General features: G+C 33.3%; 1 protein-coding gene across 1 annotated transcript in view; it reads left to right on the top strand.

Moving 5' to 3' along the window:
- The window catches only part of LOC149487699 (lachesin-like), a 55,090-nt gene that overhangs the window by 32,265 nt on the left and 8,890 nt on the right, over positions 1 to 13,935 (top strand). Inside the window, exons 3-5 of the mRNA XM_089696308.1 lie at positions 7,754 to 7,860; positions 9,496 to 9,681; positions 11,026 to 11,218. Of these exons, the coding sequence (XP_089552434.1) occupies positions 7,754 to 7,860; positions 9,496 to 9,681; positions 11,026 to 11,218 (486 nt within the window). The remainder of the gene's footprint in view (positions 1 to 7,753; positions 7,861 to 9,495; positions 9,682 to 11,025; positions 11,219 to 13,935) is intronic.

Here is a 13,935-nt window from a genome sequence, read left to right as displayed (position 1 = left end):
TGGGTTCAAATATGCACTCGTAATTTCAGAGTAGCGGTAAATGATATTATGATGATAATATTTGTTACGATTACGTTACTCATTTAGAAACCAAGAGCAACACTCTAAATCATTGAAAATAATTTTAATTGCAGAACGATGTCGTTCAATTCAAATAAATAATCGCGCAAATCGGTCCTTAAAGAAAGATGTCTAAATAGCAGGCAAAAATAAAAAGACACTGGATAATGTCCTCTGGCACTAATTAAAACTTTGGGAGCGGCGTGAAAAAGGGTTAAGAAATATGGCGTTTGGTGGATAGTAATGACGCTGCGGTCGTGCTTAATATCCTCAGTTTTTCTTCGCGACTTGAATTAGAAAATGAAATCGTTTTAATTTCCTTAAACGATTTTCTTTTAAATATTAAATACGTTTCGTGATAAATATATCTTGAAAACTTTATTAATTTATACAGTATAAATGTTTTATAACGGTAGAAATATGGTCGATACAAGTTATGCTGCTACTTCGTGTGATAAATTATTGATCTTGTGGTTACAAGGTGGGAAGTTATTCCTTGTCCCTGATAGTCCCGGTCTAAGTGGGCACAGAAGGCTAATCACTTACCTACTCGGCTACAGTAATCGATAGCTTACGCACGTCCCTACATTAACACCACGCAAGGACGATCATAACACATTATGGCGTATACAGATATAACTATAGGTTTTAATTTCTGAGATCAGAAAAGAGAAGAAGTATTATTAATTAATTCCCTCATCAATCATTGCCACTTTCTGCCTTGAAGCCAACGTCATTCACATTGTTACAAGTCGGCAAAATAAAGCGAAAATAAAAGTTCGCGTTATTTTGCTGTAACGTACATAGAATAACTTTATCAAAACAGCTGTTTTCGACTCGTATAAACAGAGGAAATGCATGAATAACGTATTATTTTTCTTCGTTTTTATTATATTTTTTTGATCATAACATGAAATAGCCTCATTTTTGATAAAAAAATAAGTTAACGCTCGTTTTACAACCTGGATACTGGGCCTTGTATTGATTTGTATGTACATTCTTGTTTATGTACAAATCAATATTTGATTCAATTTTGAAATATTTCAAATTCTGTTTGGCAATATACACTGAAAATATTTATTCAATGACACAAAACAAAACATGGAATATTCCACGGTGTTTACATCGTTGAGACGAAACGATTGCTGTGTGAAAGTAATCTTTTGATATCCGGTCGAGTCTGCAGTGAGGCAATTAGACACAGGAAGGTCCCTAATGGGGAACACAGGCATAAATGTTATTTCGAACTCAAAACCTTAATGAAACAATCGTTAGTTTTAATGAACCATTGCTGTGTGCCATCGTTAAATTCTAGCGTTAATAGGTATCTTGAAAACAGCTTTTCTTGTTTTATAATTATTCTTTTGTTTATGTTGTGTTTGTGAATTACTTACATTTGTCAACCATAATGTAAGTAAATATAATAAATCTATAGAAAACTGATGATACATTTTTTACGTTTAGTAAAACGTCGTTAAACGTCGCTCCGACGACGGATGTGCTGTAGTTTTTCTAATGTATTTAACATGCGAATTAAACGTATTTATTGTGTAATATTATTTTATTCAACGCTCCAAATATCCACAATTCGAAAACCAGAAAAGATAAATTACAGCTCAATGAATGCAATCTATCTCTAATGAAGCGCGATAGAATCTGAAATATGGACAAGACAAAACATTTGATGAACGTAACTAAAAGAACAATCAAAGTCGTTGCGGACTCCACATCGACGGATAGCTGCAATCAGCCGCAGTGAATACTAACCCAATTTGGGGTTGGACCATCTGAAAAATATTTTTCTTCGCTTGCAAATCATCTCGTCAGTTGTTTTTGTTAAAAGTTGCCATGCCGAGCCGAATTCAGTCAAATTTATTCAAGTTTATTCAAACCTAACAAGGCGTAGACGTATGAAAACTCATTTAAGGTTCGCCGCAAGAACTTTCATTTTCAGAACATTAGATAAACAGGTAGAAGCTGGTGGACGTCAGCCCCTCCCCTGATAAACTGACAAGATCCGAACTCTCCTTTAATTTCAATTTCCTCACTCGTTCCCCAACTTTAACTATTGTTTTGCTCTTTGTAGATTGAAAAAGAAAGGAAGTCCCAGTATTTACCTCCAAGTCTTTTGTTAGATACTTTTGTTTTTGCCTAAAAGTTACCGAGCTCAAGTTCAGTTCTATGTAAAGGAGTTTCTCTCTCAATTAATTATTATCGATGGTACAAATTTAACTCTATTGTTAAAATTCAACAAGCAAGTAACTTTTTGATATTAAACAATATGAAATAATCTTCAAAATCTGTTTCATAAATCATAATTCTTTATAACTTGTAATGGCTAACCAGATCTTAAAAAATTGGTTGTCTGTAAAGTCGGTTTACTGACGATAGTTGAACGTGACAACGTCCGATTGTGCTTCTTTGTCGCTCGTTCCGCGCTCTCGCTTGCACCTCAAGCCTTACATGGAACGCCTCAGAGCGAGGTAACGCCGCATGAGTCATGTTATTTCGTGCGTGCAGCCCAAGAAGCTGTGCAGCCGGCTCTATCGAATTGTAAGACATTGTCACGTCAAAAAAAAACTACTTCGAGTTAAAGTAACAATGATATAGAATTGACTTTCTTATATTACTACATAGTGAAAACATGAAGCAAGTAGAACAATGTCACTCTTTGCAGACATTTCAATCTTTTTTTTAAGTGACAACGTCTTATAATTCGATAAAGCCGGCTGCACGCACGAAAAAACATGACTCATGCGGCGTTACCTCGCTCTGACTCATCTGAGGCGTTCCATGTAAGTCTTGAAGTGCGAGCGAGAGCGCGGAACGAGCGACAAAGAAGCACAATCGGACGTTGTCACGTTCAACTACCTTCAGTAAACCGACTTTACAGACAACCAATTTTTTCTGAAAATTGTGTAGATTGTACTGTATAGCAATTTTTGTAACTTTGGTGTCCTTGCTTATAATTATTATTATTATTTTCAGATTCAATTACTTTACTATTCACAAGAACATAATAAAAAAGTTATTTATGCAATATATTATAGTAATACACAATATCAACATCACGTTAGGGCTGAGACAAGAATAATTTCGCTGCTTAATACACTAGTCAAAATAAATTACATTACGAGAAGAAGTGCGATTCTTCGTCACGCGATCTCTAATGGCGTAATAAAGTTAGGAGAAAGAAAACTTTGTAGCGAAACGGCAGCGGGCTGCTCTTTTGCGTATTATTAACATCGCCAGTGTAACGCGAGCCGAGGTGTCTTCTTCATTCCTTGATAATGGAGTAACTTTCTTGTAAGGAAGGAACGGAACGGGTCACCGTAAGCTGGTCGTATTGCGAAATCTGTTTGTACTAAAGTCGTCACGTGCACCCGCTGATGAGCCGTAGACGTGATATCACTCACTTGTACGTGACGCTCACTTTATTTGAAATTTTGTGGACTTTAATGCGACGAGTTAAACAACGGCAATCTTAAATGCATCTAATTTGATGTCTGTGACTTTTCACAACCTTTTGCCTGATAAGCTACGTATGAGTAAAGCAACTAAAGTATTTATTCGTCTACATTTATATATTATAAGCATAATTATGAAAATGAGAAATGGGAAAAGTTTACGTCGGTGGCTTCGTTGAGTTGGAGCCGAAATTTTTAATGAAGTCTAAATTTTTTCGCTTTTTACGCACAAATTTCTCATTGTTTGTAGCTGGAACAAGAAAAGTTGATTTCAAAAGCGCATATTTTCTATAATGAAAATAATTAAAACTTTATGTTTACCTCATATAATAAAATGGTGATGATCCATACTAATATTATAAATGCGAAAGTAACTCTGTCTGTCTGTCTGTTACTCAATCACGCCTAAACTACTGAACCAATTTTCATGAAATTTGGTATGGAGATATTTTGATACCCGAGAAAGGACATAGGCTACTTTTTATCCCGGGAAAATGACGCAATCCCGGAAATCCCACGGGAACGGGAACTATGCGGGTTTTTCTTTGACTGCGCGGGCGAGCCGCGGGCGGAAACCTTGTCTTAAATAATTTATTATTACTACTTTCATGTCACTGAATCATTTTGACTCTTGATACTTTTCGAAAATAAAAGAAATATTTTGTCTTCTTATAATCCTTAAAATATTCATCGTGCAATTACCTGTTATATGGGAAGTAAACAGAAATCAGGTAATTTTATGCTGACGAATATTGATATTCATAAATCAACGTAGACAGACAACTACGTATCTCTACGGAGGAGCAAATTCTTTATGGAAATAAGAGTGTGGAACTCGATCAAGTCAATATATCACACGATCCGTAGATTACCAATCATTGGATACGCTTTTTGGTGGAATCTCGGGTATCTATCGCGAAATATTTTCCGTGACCCAACATCTCTGTAGTACGGATGTGTTCGATCCGACTACAAAGGCACCTTAAAGGGCTTTCATGATGACCTGCGCACCGATTGGATTAGGCAATTGGAAATTTGATCTTGCCTGCCAATTTTGAACAAATTGTTCTCCAATGAAGATAACGTAGCTACATTTGCAGGGAGTTTAAGCGTTGTAAAACTATTTCTGATAGAAATTGTATAATTTAATGTCGTTACTTTCGAACAACTGCTTATTGAGCGGAGGGGGAGAAAAAATTTATACTGAGTGTAATATCCCATCAACATTTCCAGTTAAAGATATAATAGATAAAAGTTGATAAATGCGACATACAGCTATTAATTTTACATTTTCTCGTGCCTTATATTTCAAGTATATGTGAAATATAACCATATTGTAACATTCGTTCATTGAACGTCGACGTTCTTTTATTATATTATATCACTCTGCAAACACGGTCGAACCCTGGATATAAAAGTCAAAAATGCTCTTACTTTCATGGTTCAAGAGTCAAATATTAACACCAAAAGATATCAAATATGCCATAATTTATAAAGGCCCATAAATATTCACATAACAATATTATTTAAGCTTCTCGTTTATATCCTTATAGGCCTGTCACACAAAATGCTGACACATCTTCTACGTTATAGCAATTTTATGAGCATTACAAAATACGATACAATTTTGCTTTATACGTATGAAGAATATTGTTAGCACACAGGAACTAGCTCAATGTGATGCATCATAAACATCTAATTACGGCACCAATTTCATGCAATCTATCATCGTAGTAAACAAAAACAAACGCTAACGCAAAACGGCGCGCTATCTGCAAAAAGCAGATCAGAACACAAGCTGTGCTACGACCACATTAATAATTTATCAGCCACATGACGGCTGTTTGCTAATAAAGCGTGAATTCACGTTGGAAATATTAATAAAAGCAGCTTGCAGCCGGAACTCGCTTCGTCGGAACCACGCGGCCCGGCCACCCAATGACAAATGACCAGTTGGAACTTTCATTTAGTTTCCATTTAAATTAAACAAGCAAATCAGGAAACATTGTCTGCAACAAAAAATCAAAATGCAATTACTGTTCGCTCCCTTATTTATGGCATAATTGTGTAAAGTTCATTACAGTTAATAATACTTATCATAAATTATGTCACAAGCGTACTTACCTCGTTGTATACGGCTTTTTTATCAATATTCTGTTTAAACTATGTAAAATTTCATAATATTAGGTTAATGATAAAAAAACAATTCTCTATTTCAAGTTATTTTTATTTTTTCCTACAGGGTAAAAAGGTAATTAGCAGAATAATTAAAACGAAAAATTATTTAAGCGAATTCAACAGACTGTATATCAAACATACATTAAAATAATTGTACAGTATAATTTACACGTAATTAAAATATGCACGTTTTTCAGGATGTTCACTAGGCATGCATTATTCTAAGTATTCCTTCATATCCTGGTCTGATTTAAATATTTAAATCAGTGAATTCATGAAGCGAGCACTTTTTGCTTAATATTGTGTGCCATACTGATTTATCATTTGCGTGATGGTCGACATCGCAGGCGCTGTCTCCAAGAGAAATATATGGCCTCCTTGAAGCGCAGAAAGATGGGTAATTTCATTGAATTTATGAACGTATCACCGTCGAAATTGCAAACTTGAAAATTTCGCCGTAAAATTGCGATAAACATTGTGTCTGCGTTTCTATTACAATGTAGTATTATAATTTCTATAAATGAATGGTTAGAACCATTTTAACTTTTTAAAAGTATTCAATTTATAATTATTTAGAATACTTACAGTTTGATCCATTTAGATATTTAGCTCTATTCTTATCTAATCTGTTATATAAATTAAAATATAAATTAGCCATGGATATCAAACTATTTTTAAAGATATTCTAAAAAATACAATTGAATTATTAATTGAAAGCTATTATCAAGAACACCCGTTCCATAACTTTCCTAACTATTAGCAGTCCAGTTAGTTGACACACTACTAGGTCTTAGTAGAGCAAATGCAGTCGACAGTATCGTAGCAACTTTGTAGCGACAGTCCTGATAAGCCCATACTGGGAAACTTGCACGACTTCCACGTTCATCAGTCTTAAGGCGTATTCAAACAATTGTTCCAGCCTTTTGTTGACCGCATTTTAACGACCAGAACTTTATTGCTTTTGTTTGTTATGTCGATTATACATTAATCGATTGCGCTCAAATGACCTCCTAATAACTGCTACGATGGTATTACACAATAATTTGGAAAATATTTGTTGGTCTGGTGAAATGAATATAGTGGTCAATGATGAATTTCCGTCTCGAACATTTGTAAAGAGATTAGTCATTAGACGATGAATTTGGTTATTCAGTTGTTTTAAGTGGGATATCCAGTTTAAGAGATAGTGCAAGGAAATAAAATAACTTGTATTAATTGAAAATTTTACGAAAATTTCTAACTCTTAATTTTCTACAAAGTAAATTTTTTGGAAGCGCTTTATTATTATAACTTGATTAAAACTGTACATTAACGCAAATAATAGAATGAGTGTAACACGTTTATTTCTACAGGCGCGAATAAAAATATTTTGTTAGTGGATGCCATGTTCAATCCTCGTTAGAGATACAAAACGTATCTAGGTCTAATAGATCATAGAGTACCGACCTACTTGCTTGTAATAAATCGATCAGAAATCAGGGACATATGAGTAATTTATTTATTTCATTACCAAACGAAGTAATATCATCTAATAATTAATTTAGTATTAGAAATACAGAATGTAAAAATAGCTTTACCTAATAATTATTACTATTTAAGTATTTTCAACTTTCATTAAACAAACGATTGCTATTCAATCACTAGCAATTTAATAAAATATATTTAATATACACGTATCTATTTGAAATAAATATCAAAGTAAGCAAAAGCAGAAAATTGCGAATGCAAACGGATTAATTTAAATAATCGGAGTAATCTCCTAAGGTTTTTAAAATATTCTAATTTACGAGGGATGCGAATTTTCACTGCATTTTACAAGTTTATTTTGAAAAATTATCGAGAATACCACTTATTACCGCTTAGGTACAGGAACATCGGTAAAACTTGAAGTAGGTAATAAATACACTTAAGAATTGAATAGTTATATCAGTGAATGAAAACCAACAATTCCTTACAATAATCTTAAGTATTACTTAGATATAGTAATAACTAGCGAACAATATAGCAATATAATGGTGACACCATGTAAAAACAAAATTTTGTTTCAGGGGGTAAAGAAGTGCCAGAATTCGGAGAGCCAATCACAAATCTGACAGTTCCTATCGGCAGAGACGCGGCGTTCAAGTGTATCGTCGTCAATTTAGGCAATTACCGGGTAAGTACGCTTCTAATTCAATCTATTAAAGCCGCAATCTGCCGCGCGAAACACACCCTCAAGGAAATTTAAACTGAAATCAACACTTTTAATTCGAGATATCTTTTACAAGTACCATATTGTTATTTTATGTAAAATTATGTAGATAATTAAGAAATACGTCACGAATTGGAAAACTCCGTCGTTTCTGGGAATATCTTAGTGACAGGCAAAATAAATTAGGTCAAAAGATGTTCAACAACCTTGTTATCACTAACAAACTTAATTTTATTGACAGCACCTTCCCTCAGCTGCTTAGCTATGTAAAAGCAAATATTGTTTTCTATTAATATTACTTTAATATATTATTCAAAGGAACCCAACATCAGGTTGCCTTCTCGTAAAACTTATATTATATTGGGGTAGTTTTAATATTCAACCTTAAGGAAATAGCGTACAGAAAATGTTTAATTTTGATGAACTGGTCCCAACACAATTCATATTATTAACCCATTGGCACAATATTTACAATTATTAATTTTACTCACGGAATAAACTTCTTTTTGAGAATTAATTATTCAGAGCGTTAAATAGTCAGAGCGTTCATAAAACATTTCTGTCTAATGAATAATGTGTAACCTACCTTTTGGGAAATTGAAGAATCAACATAGCATTACAGAATAAGATGCCTTGATTAGGGCGGTACCGTTAATACCGAATATTTGCCCATTTAGGGCTACCTATTGGAATGAATTTATATTTACTTAATCTAACATAGACATTTACATTTATAATCATTTTTTATACCAGAAACTATACAGTAACAGGTAGAGAAAGAAAATGCAGTACACCAAATTTCAGCCTTACTTGTGCATTAATTGCCTTCCAAGCCAGAAGTCGAGGGTTCGATTCCCACCCGGGGCAAACATTTGTGTGATGAACACAGATGTTTGCTCTGTGTCTGGGTGTTTTATATAAGTATTTATTAAAAAAATCTATCTAATAATAAATATCTATAATAACTTGATGTTTAGGAAACAAAATTAAATACAATTTCTTACGAAAGATTTTTCTGAAAACAACCAAAATCAGAAAAATAATATATCTTAGCAACCCTAGCTGAGTAGCTACCATTTACTTAATGTGACCTGTTCACCTAATAAGCTATTTTGTTACTTAGTCGGAATTTAGAAGAAATAATAAATAAGGCTTTACTTGGGCAAAATTCACAAGTCAGTTTGCCATTAACACCATTACTTGTTTACAAAAATAACATTATGATAGAACATTAAGTGAATTCTTTATATTGCTTGAAATAAAACCCTCTTAACCAAGGGTCAGTGTACAATCATAAGGATAGAGGGCGTATTTCTGGTTTTTTTTTTATCCATACTTAATATTATAAATGCGAAAGTAACTCTGTCTGTCTGTCTGTTACTCAATCACGCCTTAACTACTGAATTTTGATACCCGAGAAAGGACATAGGATAGGTTTTATCCCGGAAATCCTACGGGAACAGGTTTTTCTCTGTAAACGCGGGCGAAGCCGCGGGCGGAAAGCTAGTTATATATATTTTTAATTTAAAACAGTTATGTGTAAATTACCATAATGATGCTAAGATATTCCAACAAAACCGTATATTTCTTTTACACCAGGTGGGTTGGGTAAAAGCAGACACGAAGGCGATCCAAGCGATCCACGACCACGTGATCACGCACAACCATCGCGTCTCTGTGTCACACTCAGACCACTCCACGTGGTACCTGCACATCAAGAACGTGCAAGAGGAAGACCGGGGGCAGTACATGTGCCAAATAAACACGGATCCCATGAAGAGTCAAGTATGTTTTATTTATATGTCCAATAGGTGATATGCAAACTTGCTTTGTAACATTTATAATGACATAAGTACATTTTATTTACGTAGTTGCGTTATGACTGAATTATTGTTAGAATAGCTTTAGTGATAAATAAATAATGTCTATAGTTATATTGTAAATGCAGAAGTTTGTACACGTGTTTCTTACACTAACAGGCCGAAGTAACAAACGAATGTTTCATGTAACTTTTACCTGCCTTTATTAAGCGATAGCATATCTAAAAGCCTAACAAATAAATAATACAAATAGGAAAAGTTTTATTTTGTGTCTAATTTTAGAGAATATGAAGTAGGCCGTAGAATCCTCCTAGTATAGAATTTTTTTTATTATAAACTTAAATGGTTAAGTGTGAATTGTATGTGACTATTGATGTATATGTATAAATATTTATAACAAAATAAATAATAATAATGTTATATAAAACAGTATTAAAACCCTTATAGATGCTAAATAAAATATTAGCCGAGATTAATCAATTATTATAATAAAGACTAAAATGTTATTAAACATGCTTGTCAAATCAGATTATCTTCATTTATTAATAGAATTACATTTTCATAAAAGGATAGACACAGAAACAGATACTCTTGAAAATATATATACCTCTATTCATAAATACCGTAATACCATGAACTTGAACTATTCATATTATTAAACCAGTCAAAATTTTTTCAAAACAATTAAAATAGCGTTAAAACATCATACCATAAGAAATATGAATACTAATAAATAAAAAATGGGCGAATCAATAATAAAGTTACCATTCAGAGGCGCCGTAAAGCAAATTGCCTCTTCTGTCTATTTTAGAGCTCGCTTCCAATTCAATACATCGTATACAAAGTGAAAAGGCTTCAATTAATTTTAAAATGTGATTATTGAAATGAACAGACCATTCGATATAATTTGTTTTCAAAAAGCAATTTCGAAATTCACTTGTCTTTGTCTAGTGTAATTCTACAGTCTGTGGGCAATTGGTGTGAGCAAATTATCTCCTATAAGTGTATTGATTGGATTGTTTAGTGATTTAATTATTTGCATTGTGCGATGTTGTATTGTTTGAAAAGTATTTAACCGCTTAATATCTTCAATTTATATCATCCACAATAATAAAATGTAGTGTGTAGGCCACAAACCTACTTTAATTCTTAAATATGCTTGAAGTTTATAAAGTTACGTTTGATGTTATTTGGATAAACAATTATTATTGTAAGTCATTACAAAAATATTAATTGCATACAATGCATCACACTATAAATCAATAACTAGCTATGAAATTGAAATTACATAATATATATTTTGAATTAGATGGGATACCTAGAAGTAGTAATACCTCCGGACTTCATATCAGAAGAGACATCAGGGGATACAATGGTGCCTGAAGGAGGAACCGCCAGAGTCTCCTGCCGAGCTCGGGGCATCCCCCCTCCTAGAGTCATGTGGAAAAGGGAAGATGGTCAAGAAATCGTTATAAGAGACAACACAGGCATTAAAACTAAAGGTAAAGTAATTATCCATAATGCGTATAGCCTTTAAATTGCCCTAGGGTAAATATTTCCCGGAAAAACCTTCATTCGATCCATCGATTCAATACCATGAACACTTTTTTCTTCAATAGCATAAAATACGAAGAATAATAATTTCCATTTAATATGAATGCTTAGAAAGATGAAAGGTTACAAACGGCTTAAGAGATTTTTGTAATTAATGATTAATATTATCCGAACAAAATAAAAATATTTGAATATATTGCTAATACATATTTACTAAATTGAGATGCGATCTCTGTTTGAATTCAATACAGATTTCAAGACAATGTATTCCAGATGTTTGAAATAACCTTGTAACCGTTATTTCCAAGGGATTATTCAACGTCTCTATAAAACATAATTTCCTTGAAAGGCAACATTTACGTGCGGCATTGTTTTCTAAATAACACATGTAAAGGTAATCCGGGTCTCCAACACAAACAACGTTAGCGATAAAATCAACATTCCCACACGCAAACCTGAATAATAGTGATTGAAAGCAAGCTTTAGGACCACAGATTTTCGACAATTATAGAAAAATTAAGTCACGTAATAAAGCTTTACGTAGCGTAGAAAAAGAAAAGCGCAGTCACTTATTGCAGTCTTAATGCTTTCTTCTTAACCTGCTTAAGTTTAAAATAAAATTAAGAATTTCTGTAATATAATCAGCATAGCATTGTAGCACTAAGTACTTAGTTTTCGGTTTATACTAAGAATTGTATATAATGTGGTGAAAAAAATCACCACAAAATATTATATTGTCATGATTTAACCATCCCCTATTGAATATGTTACATAATTTTCGTAGTAAATAAACCTATGTACGCGTATTTAATTCATAATGTTGTCTTTAGAAATTCAAGTTTATCCTCAGCTATCACCCTCAACATTCTGTTTTACTCATTACGGCGCACCCTCTTATTTGTAAATAATACTAATTAACCCGCCATTTTGATTCGGGTAACGCAGTCATGCAACAGGATCCTCTGCCTTCCCCTTCTTGACCTTTAATTTCGTTTTTATCCTTAATTACTCAAATTCCTCTATCCGTACAAAATAATTGCGAATATCACTAATATTCTCAATTATAAACAGGTATGTTAGATTTACATTTTCAGACCCCCCAAAATACAAAGTACTAAGTAAAAACTGAGTTGAATTAAATATTCTAAAAATCATAGCTTCCAGCTCTACATAATGTTAAACCTGGCTAAATGCTGGAAAAATATTTCATTTGTCTAAGTTTATTTGAATGGCGCAAGGACAGCATTGTTTTTCTGAATATGTATATAATACGAATGTCTGTGTGACCGCATTTGTGGCGCTACAATGAGCTGCGCGGCGACTATTCTCGGGATGAGTTTCGCGTCCAGTATTGTTTAAAGTTTGTCGTAATTAGTAGAGTTCTGCTCTGAATAGACTTCTAGGTCTCATTGTACGAACACTGCGAGACCTTTGTACGGATCACTGAAAAAATCTTACCGAAATCCAATTTCAACTATGTAAAAGCGAACAAAATAGAAGAGCGCTACACTTGTTGGAGAGAATAAGTTCACGTCCAAATATATTTTATACTAGCTGTTGCCCGCGACTTCGTCCGCGATTCGGTCGTTTTTCGTCATTCGTCGTTTAAAAAAAATACGTGACACTTTATTTTTGAATGTTCTTAATTGTCTCTTATAAAATTTAACTACATTAAAATTGAATACTCTGATAAGAAAATCTTAAAATCATCGAAAATCATAGACATCGAATATCTGAGGAAAACATGAATGAATGTGATTTAAATGTAGATTAACAGTTTGAGCACACCATTATAGAATATGTACCTAAGTAATAAATTACGTTAGTTTACATAGTAACTTTACTAAAAACACGATGACTTTCTTTCGCGCTCGGTACCACAAACTAAACATGTTTGTGGTACGTGGCCCGCGTCACTTTACCCCCCACGAGTTCCCCTCCGTTGCTATGCGAAAATACATTCGTCGCCCTACTGTAGGAAAAATTGTAATACTGCGGCCTGGGCGTTATAACACGCTCAGGGAATTCCTGAGTGCTGATAGACTTCCGTCTATCGGCATTTATACCAATTTTATATTAATATCACCATCTTGAGGAAAAGCTTCTAATGTCGATTTAAAACGCATATATACGGATTAACCTGATGAATTAACATGTTCTAAAATTGTGAAATGAGTTCAGTTTTAAATTCGAGAAATATTGATTTCTTGTATTCGATTATTCGTCGTAGTCGAATACAAAATATATTTAAAGAAACTTAGGTTGGCCTTCAGGCAAAAGGGATCCTATCAAATGATAAACTTGACCTTGTATCTTAAAAGTAAGAATGAAAGGAGCATCTAATAATTGTTGAGCACCAAAGGATCATTTAAAACGCAATACTATAAGAGCTAATATTGTCTAAGAACTGTTTAGATTGCACATGTTCCTCTAAAAATTAAAAGTAGTGATTTCAAAGGTTCCGGCGTATCTTCAAACGAAAGCCGACTCCTTACTCCACTTTAAAGCATTACAAAAAGAACATACTACGTTAATATCGCCTATACAGAAGATGATCTGTAATCAATTGTGAGGTTATAAGCAAACCCACTTTTATATTATTTTGTCGGACCACACCACCGAATTTGTAGATTGATCTTCTATGTTTACCTCTAAGTCATTAAGA

Source organism: Colias philodice, chromosome 6 (assembly GCF_061535455.1).
Source record: "Colias philodice isolate Cphi_HAF_F1 chromosome 6, ilColPhil1 Martin Lab GWU primary, whole genome shotgun sequence".
In the NCBI taxonomy this organism is placed as follows: domain Eukaryota; kingdom Metazoa; phylum Arthropoda; class Insecta; order Lepidoptera; family Pieridae; genus Colias; species Colias philodice.
Note: the sequence above shows the minus strand (reverse complement) of the source record. Positions and strands in the feature narration are given on the sequence as shown.